This window comes from Amphiprion ocellaris, chromosome 16 (genome assembly GCF_022539595.1).
Source record: "Amphiprion ocellaris isolate individual 3 ecotype Okinawa chromosome 16, ASM2253959v1, whole genome shotgun sequence".
NCBI lineage: Eukaryota > Metazoa > Chordata > Actinopteri > Pomacentridae > Amphiprion > Amphiprion ocellaris.
Window position 1 is genome coordinate 4,876,681 of NC_072781.1, and position 16,661 is coordinate 4,893,341.

Genomic DNA, 16,661 nt, shown 5'->3' on the forward strand with positions numbered 1-16,661 from the left:
AATCGTCAGTCGTAGCAAACTTAATTTCTTTACTGTGGTTCTTGAAAGACATTACAGAGTGAAAACTGCAACAAAAACAGAATAAAACAACATAAATACATGTAAATAAATCCTTTTAACTTAACCAGTAATTCCAAAAATGAAGCTAATTACTTCTGACATTACCTTTGTTGTGTGCACAAAGTAGAGCCGTGCATCCAGAAAAGCACGTAGGTGTGCAAAAGCCAAACATCAAAATAGCGGACAGGAAGTGACTACTGTCAGACTTCAAAATAAAGGCTTTTTCAAAATAAAAGTACATCAATAATTCTGCCTTAAGGCCAACACACTGTGGAAGTGAAATTAGATATAATAAAACACTCAGAACGGTGACAAAGTGACGGACATCGGCATTATTAGATCAAGTTGTAAAAACAGTGCAACATATTCTGTTATCTTCTTGTAAAATGACTCATACATGCATGAAAGTCGTTGGTATTCCTGACTTTTATGAAGAACGGATCAATATCGAGATGCACATAATGGCTTTGTTTACATTTTCACCGGAGTTCTGACTTACGGCAAAAATCCACTTACATCAATCTGTAGGAACAGAACTCCAACGAAAGTCGAGGACCTGCTGTCGATACGTGCTGACTTCCCTTAACCCTTACTCGTTACTTACTGTGGTTGCTGGTGTATTTCTTCCTGCGGAGACGTGTTCCTGTGTTGTGGTTGTTCTGCTCTGGCGGCTGACTTTGGGTTTGGACAGGCGTCTGTGTTTTAGCTGCGGTCTTGTTGCTCTGGGTGTCGGTGGAAGCTGCTGTTCCGGGTCTGGGCAGCTCTGTGTGATGATTGACAACCACATGCTCGATCTTCCCAGGGCTGGACTCTGACACCTCCACCTCAGACTGCAGCAGGCACTTGGTGGAGTTGCATTCCATGATGGCGGACATGGAGATGAGATTAACTGGCTGGGTGGAGGTGTGGTTGGAGGACACCTCGTCTTTGCGGGAGCGGCCGCTCGGTGGCGAGGTGCTGCGGCGGAAACGTGTCGCGCGCTGAAACAGGCCCTCCTTCTTCTTCTTCTCTTTCTCCTCTTTCTGCGGCTCACAGTCTTCTCCGGGGGTCGAGTTTTTCAGAGCCTCCCTGATGTCATAACCGAGCACGACTGAAGCCAGCAACGAGCCGCAGCCGTACAGCACCGAGTCAGTCTTCCTGCGAGCTGACGTCCTTTTCAGGCTGTTGGTGGGGGTGAGCTGTGGCGTGGTGGAGGTGGACGACGTGGACGTGGTGGTGTAGGGGTCGTCTGGTGTCTCGGGTGGGCCGCCCTGACCCACTACCCCGACCCCTCCGTCTCCCGGCCCACAGTTCCCAGCGGGGCTCTGAGGCTGCTGCTCGTCCCTCCACAGAGGTAGATCGATGTACACCTGGTTGGGGAACTTGAGCTGCTTTGGTTTGGAGCTGCTGTCAGGACATTCGTGGGGGAACGCCTCGTCTTTACCGGCCCCAGCTGGCAACATGGAAGTGGATGTTAGAAAGAAATGACTTTCCTAATGCAGGATCTTTACGTAAATCTATAGAAACTCAGCTCACCTTGGTCAGCAAACAGGGCAGCAAGAGGGACAGACTTCTGGGACTTCACCAGGCTGGTGGACCAGGGGTTGCTGCCGTCTGACAGAGGACGCACTCTGAAAACAAAACACATACAGATGACAACATGAAGAAGGCAGTGTTTTTTTTGTGGGTCAATTAAGAATCCTTTATGCAGCTGCGCTACTCAGAATTGATTACATTCAGGGGACAAAACTAAACCTAATTCTCTAGGCACGTATATTTAGTTTAAAACCATTTTTACTGTCCAGTCTCCTCCAAACAGGTTATTTTTCTATTAAGGATGCACAATTTTACTGGCGTCGCAGCTGGTATCAGCAGACACAGACTCTGAAATGAAATCTTGGCATCGGCTCAGGATGAACATTAAAAAGCAGATGGCTCTTGTACAGCACAGCTTACAGATTGTTTTTAAAAAAGTTATACAAAATAAATAATGTCAGTTTTACAGTCAAGTTGAAGTAGTTTTCTTATTTTTCCCACTGAATGTGTACATTTAAGAAGCATGGTTTTCTATGTGTGCACCGGCCAGTATGCATACATCATATCAGCAATCAACCAAAACACAAAGTATGATAATATATTTACTACTCCGCCAAGGAACGGCGGAGTTATGTGACGATCGGCGTACGTTTGTCTGTGACTCTGTCTGTCTATGTGAAACATTAGTCAAAAATGGACGAACGGATTTGGATGAAATTTTCAGGGAAGGTCAGAAATGACACAAGGACCACCTCATTAAATTTTCACAATGATGTGGCTTATAGTCTGGATCCAGGGCTTTGTTAAGGATTTGCCATTGCCAGATATAGCTGCCGGCACGGTGTCGCTGTAACCATGACAAGAAGTGAACACTGTGTCAGTTGCCTGCTGATGATCACATGATTGTGATCCTACTACAAATTGACTGTGATTTATTAGTTGGAAATCATACAAGGAACAAATGGTTAAACTGTGAGGTGTTTCTGAGTCCCATCAATTCCTGCTGCCTGCTACATATTTAGGTCACGCAATGTAGCAAACCCCAGGGAGACAGGTTAGGTCCTTTACTCCTTTCTTCAGGAAACACTGTCAGAGCTTGTCTCCATTCCAGCTGCTTCTAAGTTTAGACACATCCTTTGCTAGACAGCAACAGCGTGGAACCGTTTTCTTCCATCTTTATGTGAATTTTAAGACTTTTCGGCAGCGTCTTCGTCATGTCAAGAAACTGCGTCTTAGATAAACATTTCCTGTGCCACTGGAATGGTGACAAAATAAAAGCCTGTAACATTAAAAATACGCCTTCAAAATAAAAGCATGGAGGGAATGGTTATTTTAACAGTATCAAAGCAAAGGTTTGCCAAAAGTGATGAACTGATCAACAGACCTTTATATGAGTGATTTACACACAATTCGGTATCCATTCACAACATGCGCATGTATAGAACATGCCTGTGATCAGCACAAGGTAATTTTTAATTAAATATTTCATCCGTCGGAAATGATACATCAACTGAACAGCCTTGGCGGAGTACTGCGCTCTCTGAGTGCTTTTCTAGTAGTTTAATATGTTGTCCAAAATGTCACTAAAACGTCATAGTTTAGTATGTCGTCCAAAATGTCACTAAAACGTCATAGTTTAGTATGTCATCCAAAATGTCACAAAAAAGTCATAGTTTAGTATGTCGTCTAAAATGTGGAAAAAAACTCAGTTTAGTATGCCGTCCAAAATGAAAAAAACGTCATAGTTTAGTATGTAGTCTAAAATATGACAAAAACGTCATAGTTTAGTATGTCGCTAAAAATTTCACTAAAACATCATGGACATCATAATCTGAGACGGAAATTAGCCGTATGGCTACAATCTATCGTATTTACATGAAAATGTACATTAATACGAAATGTCCCATTTAAAAAAAAAACAAAAAAACGAATGAATGAAAAAAAATTAAAATGAAATGAAAAATAGTTTAGTATGTCGTCCAAAATGTGACAAAAGCGTTATAGTTTAGTATGTCATCCAAAAAGCAGAACGAAGGTGTCCAGGTAGCTCAACTGGTTGAGAGGGGGGTGACTTATAGACAGAACTGTGTCAGAGATGCAGGTTTGATTCCAGCTCATGGCCTTGATTTTATATATCGTGGAAAACAACGTCATCATTTAGTATGTCATCCAAAATAAGAAAAAAATGTCATAGTTTAGTATGTCGTCCAAAATGTGACAAAAACGTCATAGCTTTGTATGTCATCCAAAATGTGACAAAAACGTCATAGTTTAGTAGGTCGTCCAAAATATGAAAAAATCATCACAGTATAGTATGTCGTGCAAAATGTGAAAAAAAATGCCATAGTATACTGTCGAAAAATGTCATTTTTCAACATGTTGTGAAAATGTGCCATATGATGAAATAATGTGAAGCAGGCTGCGAAAATCACTGCAGAAAGGTTTTCTTTGAAAAAAAAATCATCATGAATTTTGGCGCAAAAAAAATGCCATACTATACTATGTCGAAAAAAAAATGCGATTTTTCAATATGTTGTGAAAACATGCCATATGATGAAATAATTTAAAGCAGGCTGCGAAAAACACTCCAGAAAGGTTTTCTTTGAATAAAAAAATCATCATGAATTTTGGCGCAAAAAAAAACGCCATAGTATACTATGTCGAAAAAAAAAATGCGATTTTTCAACATGTTGTGAAAACATGCTATATGATGAAATAATGTAAAGGAGGCTGTGAAAAACACTCCAGAAAGGTTTTCTTTGAAAAAAAAATCCTCATGATTTTTGGCGCAAAAAAAATGCCATACTATACTATGTCGAAAAAAAAATGCGATTTTTCAACATGTTGTAAAAACGTGCCATATGATGAAATAATGTAAAGGAGGCCGTGAAAAACACTCCAGAAAGGTTTTCTTTGAAAAAAAAATCATCATGAATTTTGGCGCAAAAAAAACGCCATACTATGTCGAAAAAAAAATGCGATTTTTCAACATGTTGTGAAAACATGCCATATGATGAAATAATGTAAAGGAGGCCATGAAAAACACTCCAGAAAGGTTTTCTTTGAAAAAAAAATCCTCATGAATTTTGGCGCAAAAAAAACGCCATAGTATACTATGTCGAAAAAAAAATGCGATTTTTCAACATGTTGTGAAAACATGCCATATGATGAAATAATGTAAAGCAGGCTGCGAAAAACACTCCAGAAAGGTTTTCTTTGAATAAAAAATCATCATGAATTTTGGCGCAAAAAAAACGCCATACTCTGTCGAAAAAAAAAATGCGATTTTTCAACATGTTGTGAAAACATGCCATATGATGAAATAATGTAAAGGAGGCCGTGAAAAACACTCCAGAAAGGTTTTCTTTGAAAAAAAAATCCTCATGAATTTTGGCGCAAAAAAAGGCCATAGTATACTATGTCGAAAAAAAATGCGATTTTTCAACATGTTGTGAAAACATTCCATATGATGAAATAATGTAAAGGAGGCCGTGAAAAACACTCCAGCAAGGTTTTCTTTGAAAAAAAAAATCATGAATTTTGGCGCAAAAAAAAACGCCATAGTATACTATGTCGAAAAAAAAATGCAATTTTTCAACATGTTGTGAAAACATGCCATATGATGAAATAATGTAAAGGAGGCCGTGAAAAACACTCCAGAAAGGTTTTCTTTGAATAAAAAAATCATCATGAATTTTGGCGCAAAAAAACGCCATAGTATACTATGTCGAAAAAAAATGCAATTTTTCAACATGCTGTGAAAACATGCCATATGATGAAATAATGTAAAGCAGGCTGCGAAAAACACTCCAGAAAGGTTTTCTTTGAATAAAAAATCAGGAATTTTGGCGCAAAAAAAAAGCCATAGTATACTATGTCCAAAAATGTCATTTTTCAACATGTGAAAACATGCCATATGATGAAATAATGTAAAGGAGGCTGCGAAAAACACTCCAGAAAGGTTTTCTTTGAATAAAAAATCATCATGAATTTTGGCGCAAAAAAAACGCCATAGTATACTATGTCGAAAAAAAAAATGCAATTTTTCAACATGTTGTAAAAACATGCCATATGATGAAATAATGTAAAGGAGGCCGTGAAAAACACTCCAGAAAGGTTTTCTTTGAAAAAAAAAATCCTCATGAATTTTGGCGCAAAAAAACACCATAGTATACTATGTCGAAAAAAAATGCAATTCTTCAACATGTTGTGAAAACATGCCATATGATGAAATAATGTAAAGCAGGCTGCGAAAAACACTCCAGAAAGGTTTTCTTTGAAAAAAAAAATCAGGAATTTTGGCGCAAAAAAAAAACGCCATAGTATACTATGTCAAAAAAAAATGCAATTTTTCAACATGTGAAAACATGCCATATGATGAAATAATGTAAAGGAGGCCGTGAAAAACACTCCAGAAAGGTTTTCTTTGAAAAAAAAATCCTCATGAATTTTGGCGCAAAAAAACGCCATAGTATACTGTCGAAAAAAAATGCAATTTTTCAACATGCTGTGAAAACATGCCATATGATGAAATAATGTAAAGCAGGCTGCGAAAAACACTCCAGAAAGGTTTTCTTTGAAAAAAAATCATCATGAATTTTGGCACAAAAAAAACGCCATAGTATACTATGTCGAAAAAAAAATGCGATTTTTAAACATGTTGTGAAAACATGCCATATGATGAAATAATGTAAAGCAGGCTGCGAAAAACACTCCAGAAAGGTTTTCTTTGAATAAAAAATCCTCATGAATTTTGGCGCAAAAAAAATGCCATAGTATACTATGTCGAAAAAAAAATGCAATTTTTCAACATGTTGTGAAAACATGCCATATGATGAAATAATGTAAAGGAGGCCGTGAAAAACACCCCAGAAAGGTTTTCTTTGAAAAAAAAATCAGGAATTTTGGCGCAAAAAAAAAGCCATAGTATACTATGTCAAAAAATGTCATTTTTCAACATGTGAAAACATGCCATATGATGAAATAATGTAAAGGAGGCCGTGAAAAACACTCCAGAAAGGTTTTCTTTGAAAAAAAACCCTCATGAATTTTGGCGCAAAAAAACGCCATAGTATACTATGTCGAAAAAAAAATGCGATTTTTCAACATGTTGTGAAAACATGCCATATGATGAAATAATGTAAAGCAGGCTGCGAAAAACACTCCAGAAAGGTTTTCTTTGAATAAAAAATCATCATGAATTTTGGCACAAAAAAAACGCCATAGTATACTATGTCGAAAAAAAAAAAGCAATTTTTCAACATGTTGTGAAAACATGCCATATGATGAAATAATGTAAAGCAGGCTGCGAAAAACACTCCAGAAAGGTTTTCTTTGAAAAAAAAATCAGGAATTTTGGCGCAAAAAAAACGCCATAGTATACCATGTCGAAAAAAAAATGCGATTTTTCAACATGTTGTAAAAACGTGCCATATGATGAAATAATGTAAAGCAGGCTGCGAAAAACACTCCAGAAAGGTTTTCTTTGAAAAGAAAATCATCATGAATTTTGGCGCAAAAAAACGCCATAGTATACTATGTCGAAAAAAAATGCAATTTTTCAACATGTTGTGAAAACATGCCATATGATGAAATAATGTAAACGTCCAAAATGTGACAAAAACGTCACTGTTTAGTATGTCGTCCAAAATGTGACAAAAATGTCATAGTTTAGTATGTCGTCCAAAACTTGAAAAAAACGTCATAGTTTAGTATGTCGTCCAAAATATCACAAAAACGTCATAGTTTAGTATGTCGTCTAAAATGTGAAAAAAAGTCATAGTTTGGTATGTCATCCAAAATTTCATCAGAACGTCATAGTTTAGTATGTCGTCTAAAATATCACAAAAAGGTCGTAATTTAGTACGCTTCCAAAAACGTCATAGTTTAGTATGTTGTCCAAGAAGTGGAAAACAGGTGTCCGGGTAGCTCAGGTGGTTGACAGGGCTCATAATCAAAACTGCGTCATAGACGCTGGTTCGAATCCAGTTCAGTATGTCGTCAAAAATATCACACAAATGTCATTAAAACGTCATAGTTTAGTATGTCGTGCAAAATGTGACAAAAACGTCATAGTTTAGTATGTCGTCCAAATTGTGACAAAAACGTAATAGTTTAGTATGTCTGAACTATGACGTTTTAGTGAACTGAGCAGCCTTAGCGGAGTACTGCACTCCACTGCTTTTCTAGTTTGTAATGCATCTAACAGTTCATCCAAACTTCACAGAAAGTAGTTTTCTAAGTCAGTGAGATTGGGAAGCCCGAAGAATTTGATGGTTTCAGCGACCAGATGTTGAATAGAATTTAAAAGTGTCTGTTTAATGCCACTTTGGAGACACATCTACAACTTTAAAAAAAAAAATCTTTTTCAGTTTTAACAATTTTTAGTGATGGTATAATTCACATGTGCCAGCATGTGCACAATATTATCATTATTCTTCATTCAGAAAACAATTTCCCATAAAAAAAACAAAAAGAGAAACGTGAACATCTTTAATAACATTAGGGAGTGACCATTACACTGTCTTTAAATTTTCTGTCTCAAAATTAAATTGGACTTTTTAATTTTTATATATGCAACCCATTTTTCCCAACATGCTACAAACCTTGTTTTTAAATTACAAACGCTGTCATTTCTTCCATTTTATAAATATCCAGTGTTATATCCCACCATGCTGACATGGTGGGAATATCCTGTGGTAACCATTTCTTAGTTACAGATTTCTTACTTGCAACCAACAAAACACTCAATAGATATTTATCCTTTTTTCTTCATTCCTGTGGTAAACATCCAAAATACATTTTTTTTTTCCCAAAAGGAATTACGCATTTAAAAATGTCTTGCAATGCTCCATGAAACACATTTATAACTTTTCAGGTAGTAGGATTGCAATAGCCAACTGTATGAGATGTAGAGAAGAGTAGAAATAAATCCAACTCATTGCAATATTGTAATATGGTATTGACATGTTTGAGCTGGACTGTTAAAATGAGTGGAGGAAGGTAGGGGTATGTATAAATGCTCAGTCAATCAGTCAGGATCACAGGTGTCTTTTATCAGCACCAAAAAGCACCAAACTCACATGTAGAATTAAGACTTTGAAAGACAGAACACACCTACAGCGTTTTCCTAATAAAGGCAAAATCTAAACAGAAGGGTGTAGTTGTGTGTGAAAAATGAGTAGCCTGTTTTTTTTGTGTCTATTTATATCTGTGTGTGTGTTAATACACTATACCTCTCAGCAGCAGCAGGTCTTTCTTTGCTCTGTACTGAACTGGGGCCCCAGGTCCTTCCTTTCTTCTTGATTCCCTTTTTCACATCATCGAACTCCTCTGGCCTGAAGAGGGAGCTGCGGCCCCACGTACGGTTGCTCTCATCTTGAGTAACTGACAACACAGTGATCACAAGTGTTACAACTAACTCTGCTGCAGAAAGCTGTTGATGGAGAAACCGCAGCCCTGACAGGCAATCTGGAGTAGAGATGTTAGTAGGATTATTACAGGCATCGTGCCGTCTGTCAAATCACCAATAATCCCTCTCTGTTGTGGTTATTATTTGTATTGTTTGTCCTGATATGGAGTTAGAGTGCTTAAAAAGTCTAAAGAACAATCTCACTCCTGGTATTTTAGGGTCAATAATGGATAAATGTAAGCCTTTAATTATTTTATTGAGTTTGATTCAGGAAAATTTACATTAGAAAATATAACCAGCCACCAACTTAATGTCACACACACAAACTAAAACCCAAAACACTGTTATAAAAGCTGCTTACAGACGTTTATTAGTCATTCTGAAGTTGAAAGGTGAGAGTTGAGGTCATGGCAACACACTAAGGCCAGTGACAAAAGCCACAAAATAATAAGATGAGTCAAAAACAACTGGCATAAACCAAATCAGTATCACTTGCCCTTTGATTTTCAGATTACCAGATAAACAATTTTAGCAGGAAACAGCCACCAAAGTCTTGGTCAGGGAAACCTTGTCAGTCTGCACATACAACCCTGCTGTTAGGAATGAAACCCGTTTTTGCTGTCAAAGTGAGCCAAACTATCAGCCACACCCACGCTGCAGCCAATAGCTTGCCTTTCCTCCTGAACCCGGAGTAGGCCGTGAGCTCGCTGGTCAGATCAACATCCTGCTGGTAAACATACAAATTGTGCCTCCGCATGTGTGATGTCACTGAGGACGGAAACATACAACCAACATGAGCGTTATGACACAGGTGTTCTACTAGCTTAGAACTGATGTGAAACAGAGCATTTAAAACTGAAGAAACCGAGTTAAGCAAGAGCAAATTTCCTATTTTGGGCCCTGTAAAAAAAAAATTACTTTAAATGTTTATGCAGTTATATGTGGAGCTGCATGTGGGGATATAAATGATCATTATTCATCTGTATAAATGAAAAAATATATTAAGAAACAGGCTGTATATAGGCTGTGGAAACAAACTACCTAGTTGTCAGTAACGACTATCTAATCGTGTAACTCACATCTAAGCAGCAATCAGACAAAACTAGTCAGGAAAGTTGAGCTCATGTTAATTTAAAAGGCTTTCTCTGTTTTCTTTCCACCCTCTGCTGTGGAGAAAACCCCTCACCATGTGGATTAACAGCCCCGTAAAGTTTTTATATTGATTCTAAAAATGCTAAGATGTTTTTGGGTGACCCCTTATCAATCGCTTCTGTTAAGACAGAGAGAATCAGAACAGCAATCTGTGCCTTCTGCTGAATATGACCATCTACCATAAATGCACAAGAGGAATGTGTTCCAGTTATTACAAGGGCGTTGGTGCGTGACTAACATCTTTATCAAACTGTTCAAACAACTGGCCAACTGCTTGTCGCTCTGGAGCTTTTGTTCACATGGGTCATTGTGAACAACGCCGTCCCCACGTTCCCATGAAACGCTCAGAGAGCTGATGTGGCTTCAGAGGCAGAAGCGGATTAAAATAGACCAAGAAATATACCTGACAAAAAACAGAGACTTATATGAGGAAAACAAAGTAAACTTACGCTGAATGGCTCGTAGCCGGGGGATGAGTGTGGGACTGCTGGGAGGAGAAGAGCTGGTACTATGGAGACTCCGCCTTTTGTCCATAGAAGGCGACGCCTGCACGGTGATCTTATGTTGGAAGTCTGTAACGTGCAAAGCAGTCATTACGATCAGTTAGTGATTACACACCAACATGTAAAGTGGTACAAGTACATGCAAACATGACAGACTGTCGTACACGCTGTGATGATTTATGAGTGTAAATCTTCCATGAAATTCCCTGAAATACTCTGATAAACAGATAAACATTAGAATGGTTATTTAATTCTGTTTTGTTAACGTATACAAAGGTTTTCTCAAAAGCCTAGAAAATGAGGCAATACAGATTATTTAATTCTGGATTAACCCTGTAAAACCCACTGTTGCAAAAATACAATATCAGTTTTAGTTTTTTTAAATTGTCATTTACTATACTACTATATATATAATGAGCAAAAAAAACAAAATAAAATAAAAAAATAAATTATATATGTAGTGTATTTTTTGTTTAAAAAAAAATGGCCAAAAATTACCATTATTTTTTGTTTGTTTTATTTCATTTCTTTTGCTCATTTTTTCTATCATTATTATTATTATAAATAATAATAATTATTATTATTATTTATTTATCTAATTTTTTGCTACTTTTTTCTGTATTTGGGTCTTACAGGGTTAAATATTACTTTACTACTTCTACTTTTTTTAAGTTTGAAAATCTATGTTGTCATCAGTTTATTCATTTTGTTGTAGATACATATGTATGACAGTCTAATGGTCAGAATTATACAAGTTAGGCAAGGTTCTCTGCATTTTGGGTATAATTTGTATGAATGCATGGCATTGTATATTTCAAAATCAAGTCAAATTTATTTATAACATTTTAAAAACAACCTGAGTTGACCAAAGTGCTGTACATGTTGTCAGACAGAAAGAAAAAAAAAAACAACGTGGAAATACCAAGAAAAACTTGCAAAATCAACTAGTAAAACAAGATAAAACACAGAAAAAAGCTTCACTGATTCATTCCTTTTTTAAAGTATGAGCCATCTGATCTAACGGTGATTTGTCCAGTTTTAGGGTGGATATTCCTGCCAGATGTTACAACGGTGCTATCAAAGCCACTGTTTCACCACTTTTTATGAAATTAAACACCAATTTAACCACTTATAGCTCTATCTCTACTGCAAGTACTAACTGAATCTAGAGGAGACAGACGATAAACAGTCTCTGAGAAGCTAAAGTAGCCCGTCAACAGCGCTGCCAGCTAAATTAGTGAAACGTGAAAATCTGAAGATCTTGCACAAACCCCCTGTAATTTGCATGCCAAGCTCAAGTCAAGACATCTGTTTGGTCTGTTTCCTCACCTGAGGGAAGGCTGATGCGGTTTCCGTCCTTCAGTTTGAGGCGGGAACGTTTGAATTTGCCTTTCCTCTTCTTCACGTTGGGCTTGTCTTTGTTGAGCTGGAAGATGAGGATGTTGAGCTCCCTCTCCAACACGTTGATCTCTCGCTCTGCCAGCTGCTGCTCCCGACGCTTCAGCAGCTCCTCCTGGGACTTCTGCTGGAGGGCGGCTCGAGTCAGCTCCTCTTCCCTGGAACGGAGCTCCTGGAAGAAGCAGATATTAGGATGTACTTTAACTGGCAGGTTTCTGTTGTCGACAGGGCCAGAGAAAAGACTTATGGTCTATGTTATCTAGAACTAGAACACCTACATTAGCTAAGCAGAGATATTTGATGAGACAACATGGTCAGCAAGGCCTGTTGTAGGTTACAGCTGACTATCTCTAGATAGGTAGCACCATTAAAACACTCTACAGTATGCCGACACCCTTAAGAAAATGTTTGGACATTGGAAACTAAAGGGAAACGCCACCAATTTTACACATCAAACTATGTTTACATGTGTTGTGGAGTGTTACTACACATATATAATAAAGTGGATAAAGATTCTTTTGCTCCAGAAAGAGCTCATCTGACAAAAATTAGTTGCCAAATTCACAAATTTGGTGAGAAAAACAAATCTAAAGGTGTGGATTTGTAAGAAAGTGAGCTAAAACTAGCAGCTCAAAATCATATTGGCTAATACGAGCACAACGCACCTCAATCTTTTACTAAACCGTTGGCAGTTCAGTTGAATTATTATTAAAGTAATGCAGATGGCAGGTTTTAAAAATGAGCAAGAGCACATGGAATAAAAACAGAAAATATATCTCATTCTGCTACAGACTGTGAGTGTCACAAGAAGTGTGAAACTCGTATTGTACTCTATTAAATGTTTGAAAACCCAAACCTGCTGATGAGGGTTTTATTTTATTTTATTTACCTTTATTTTAAGTCCCATTGAGATTAGATATCTCTTTTACAAGAGAGACCTGGCCAAGGTAGCAGCCATATAAAATTTAAAAGTTATATAAAACAGATACATGATACAAAAAACAACAAAACAAACAATAAACAATAAATCAGATTGACAGCTGTTCAAGGACAATGACCTCTTAAGAAAAACACTGACATTCCTCCTTCACTGTGTTCTTTATGATACTTTTAAACTCGTGAATGGATATGAATGTTTCTAGTTTTTTGAAGATTATTCCATGACCAACTATGGGTTGAAATGCACGTTTGTCTTTAAAAAAAATGGCAAAGTTACGCAATTTTTCAGAGCCAGAAACTTTAAAAGCAGAGTGAATGGTTAAATTCTGAACTTTTGGATGGTCTTTGAATGTTGGTTGGGAAAATTAACTAAATCTAAGCTTTAAAATCATGACTGACTCAGCTGTGACCAACAGCCACGTAACAAGATATTCAGGGAGTTTCCAGCTGAACTGGGCTGAAATGTTGTTTACACAAAGCAGATTAGAGGAAAGTAGGAAAAGTGGTAAAACAGTAAAATATCTATAGGAAGAAAAGTCACAACAGTTTTCTAAGTATTAGTAATACCAATGTTGTACATGTGGATTCCAAGTTTTTTCAAATTTTTTGCAAAATAATCAAAGAAATCAATCTTTAATTTTGTCTTCTTTCATGATTTATAGCATTATAACTTTGTTATACTACCGCACAAAGGGCATCTTTTTGGTCTGTTTACTTCTCACCCTGGATATACTGGTTCTATAGAGGTGTACGACGTTATATGGTTGTGAAAAATGAGCCCATAGTGAGTCAAAAAACGTGACCAGAGCAAAACTACTTGGGATTCAGAGGGCCGTTGAAGAGATACCATCTGTAGGATAATGTCAACATGTAGAAAGAGCCTTATAGGTCCAGAAAGTATTTATCTCACCTGTTCTGGAAAATTATTTATTGCAATTTATCATGCATGTGTCGGTTTAGACATTATTCTATTAGAGGACAGAGGAGAAACCCATTTTAGAGAATACAAACAAGCAAAGCTCTTACAGGCAGATATCTATAAGACAGTTAGGAGTGAGTCTATTAGATAACTCCATCAATAACAAGTTGGCTTCAGGAGATTACTGCCCGCTGTTTAAGGCTGTGTTACATCGCTACACAGTCTTGTCTCTTCCCATGGCTTACCCTTTCCTCATTCTTTCTATTTTCTCTTTAATTGCTCTCAGCTGAGTTATAATAATCCCTACTGGATGACTTCCATAAAGCAGCTTTACAGTCAAACCCCTTCAGCCACCCACCCAGACACAGATTACTGTGAGACGTTTGCAGGAAATCTGCTGATGCAGGGGGAAATTCTGCAAGGAATCTTAAGAAATTTGCGATGTGAAAATGTTTTTTTTTCTTCTCCTGACCTATTTAAAGCTTCATGTACTGAGCAAACTTTACGGACGGCAAGGCAACACAGATTATCAGCTGACCATTAAGATACTTAATCTGGTTGACTGTAAGTTATGTAACACAAACGTTCTAGCTTAATCTCGTGAAACAACAATACATGTGTAGTTTTCAGTATCTGTTCAGCTCCCCATCCACTGGCCCAGCTGTGTGTGCTGATCCCACAGTTTCTCTAAACACTAATTAACCCCCGTTTAAGCCAGCAATGGCAGACTTATGCAGGAAGCAGATTAAGATCTTAACAAGGGGAAGTACGCTAAAGCACCTCGGCATTAATGACTCGTTTTGTTAAATGTGTGATTAGCTTATTCACTGAGAGTAACCAATTAAACTTTTTAGTCCTTAAAACATGTCCAGAGTGAAACATCATGCTTAGACTTAATGATAGATTACTCTACATGTATTATTACTAAACCCAAAGAACAGAACATGGATGAGCAGTCTGCTACACCTGCACAACAGTAAGTTTCTACCTTCCCACTCTGAGAGGTATAGAGGAGAGAAAACACTGATTTTAAGGCATCAGTGCCTTAAAGCCATTACACACTGTGCGATTTTCAGCCGTCCCAGATGAAAGATCACAATCGTGAGAGAATCATGGAGATATCTTTGGTCTTGGCTCTAAAGCGATGGTCCTACGTCACACTGTGAGACAGGTTCAAGAACGGCCGTTGTCATGGTCTTGCGACAGAAGACGAGCAAAAATTCTGACAGTGTTAGAAATTTGAGGTGATCATGTCACAGTGTGACTGCTGCTGTGACCTACGACAACTAACTAACCAACAGAAATGCAGAATGAAATGACGTGCTGATCAGCGCAACACTGGCGCTAAACCCAAATAGATGATTTGCGGCGACAATGGCAAAACAAATCAAAATAAGTATGTGGGATTTAAACAAAGAAGACAGTCTAGCAGAGTTGTGGCAGCAGAAGCCTTTTTGAAGTGTCCTCCAGCTCATACCACAACCAAACAAAAAAGGACGAAGCATGGAAGGATATAGCGGTGGAATTGCAGCTCCCAGGTTAGTAACCTACCATTAGCGGCTAGCTAACACACAAATGTCACAAGGCTGAGGGCTCCGTTCATGTTTCGATAGTTTCCCTGTGATTGCAGGTGCTCCGTTAATGCTTCGGTTGTTTATTTTTCATGGATGGATGGCGCACGCTTATGATGTTTTATTCTTACGCATTCATGACAACTCGCGCACATCGTAGGCTGAGATTCAGCTGCGTTTTCATCCTGCAATCTGCACAGAGCAAACTTCACGTCATGCCCAAAGATGATTAGATTCATGTCGTCGTATAGCGTAGCAAGCTGTGAACTTAGAAGACTGTTAAAATGTCACAGTGTGTAGAGGCCTGTAAACATACAGATCAGTCTTCCCTACCTTCTCTTTGGTCCTGAGCTCATCAAACATCTCCTGGATCTCCACTCGCCAGTCGTCCTGCATGCTGTGGAAGGAGTCCTGGGGCATTGTGGCCATCACGGCCTCCTCGATGGCCGACAGCTGCTCCAGGATGCAGGAGAAGGAGGGCCGAACATGGGGGTCCTGGTCCCAGCACTCTGGACACAAACAGGGAAATGTGCAGATCAGCAAACACTGTCACCGGGGTGTCTTTGTCTTTACTTCATTTCTAAAATTAAGATGTGTAAAATGCTAATGTCCGAATATAAACGGTATGAACAACAAACATTCTGACTCTCAGTTCCAGTAATTATATGTAATACCAAACAACGCCGCTGACAGCAGAACTTTGAGATAAAATGTGAGTCTAACTAGATGTCCTCGAAATCTGTAGTTAAAACTATCTATCCTCACATGACACAGAACTAAAACTCTGATTAAATTAGCTAAAAAAAAATCTGGTTTAATGGTTTCCTTGAACAGATAAAGTTTTGTGAAATCATTCAAGGAAAACTGCAGAGAAAACCTTTTGTGTTTTATTGTTAATTATCTAGTTATTTATGGGCTAAATGTTTTTTAAACTGATCTTTATTTCTCATAACTTTGTCTAAAAAAAACTTGAATTGACTTTAATGACTTAAGTTCCTTTCATGACAGATTTAATGGTCAAGTTTGCAATTATATGTTCTTGTCTGGATTATCTGCCAGCATACTCACTTCAGCATCAAAAAAACAATCTCTGAAATAATCTATGGAACTCCGAATTCCATTCATGAAAGGGAAAAGACTAACTTTTCTTATTTATATATTAGAAGTTCCACAAAATGGTAAAAATATATCTG

The 16,661-nt window shown here is 37.7% G+C and overlaps 1 protein-coding gene across 2 annotated transcripts in view; it reads right to left on the minus strand.

The window, feature by feature from the left end:
* The window catches only part of map3k21 (mitogen-activated protein kinase kinase kinase 21), a 35,939-nt gene that overhangs the window by 4,216 nt on the left and 15,062 nt on the right, over positions 1-16,661 (minus strand). Inside the window, exons 4-10 of one of the 2 annotated variants that reach the window (XM_055018723.1) lie at positions 15,802-15,977; positions 11,971-12,211; positions 10,588-10,710; positions 9,659-9,754; positions 8,811-8,961; positions 1,576-1,670; positions 665-1,492 (exon numbers count right to left, since the gene is read on the minus strand). In XM_055018723.1, coding sequence (XP_054874698.1) covers positions 665-1,492; positions 1,576-1,670; positions 8,811-8,961; positions 9,659-9,754; positions 10,588-10,710; positions 11,971-12,211; positions 15,802-15,977 — 1,710 coding nt within the window. The remainder of the gene's footprint in view (positions 1-664; positions 1,493-1,575; positions 1,671-8,810; positions 8,962-9,658; positions 9,755-10,587; positions 10,711-11,970; positions 12,212-15,801; positions 15,978-16,661) is intronic. The other variant, XM_055018724.1, reaches the window with a different exon arrangement.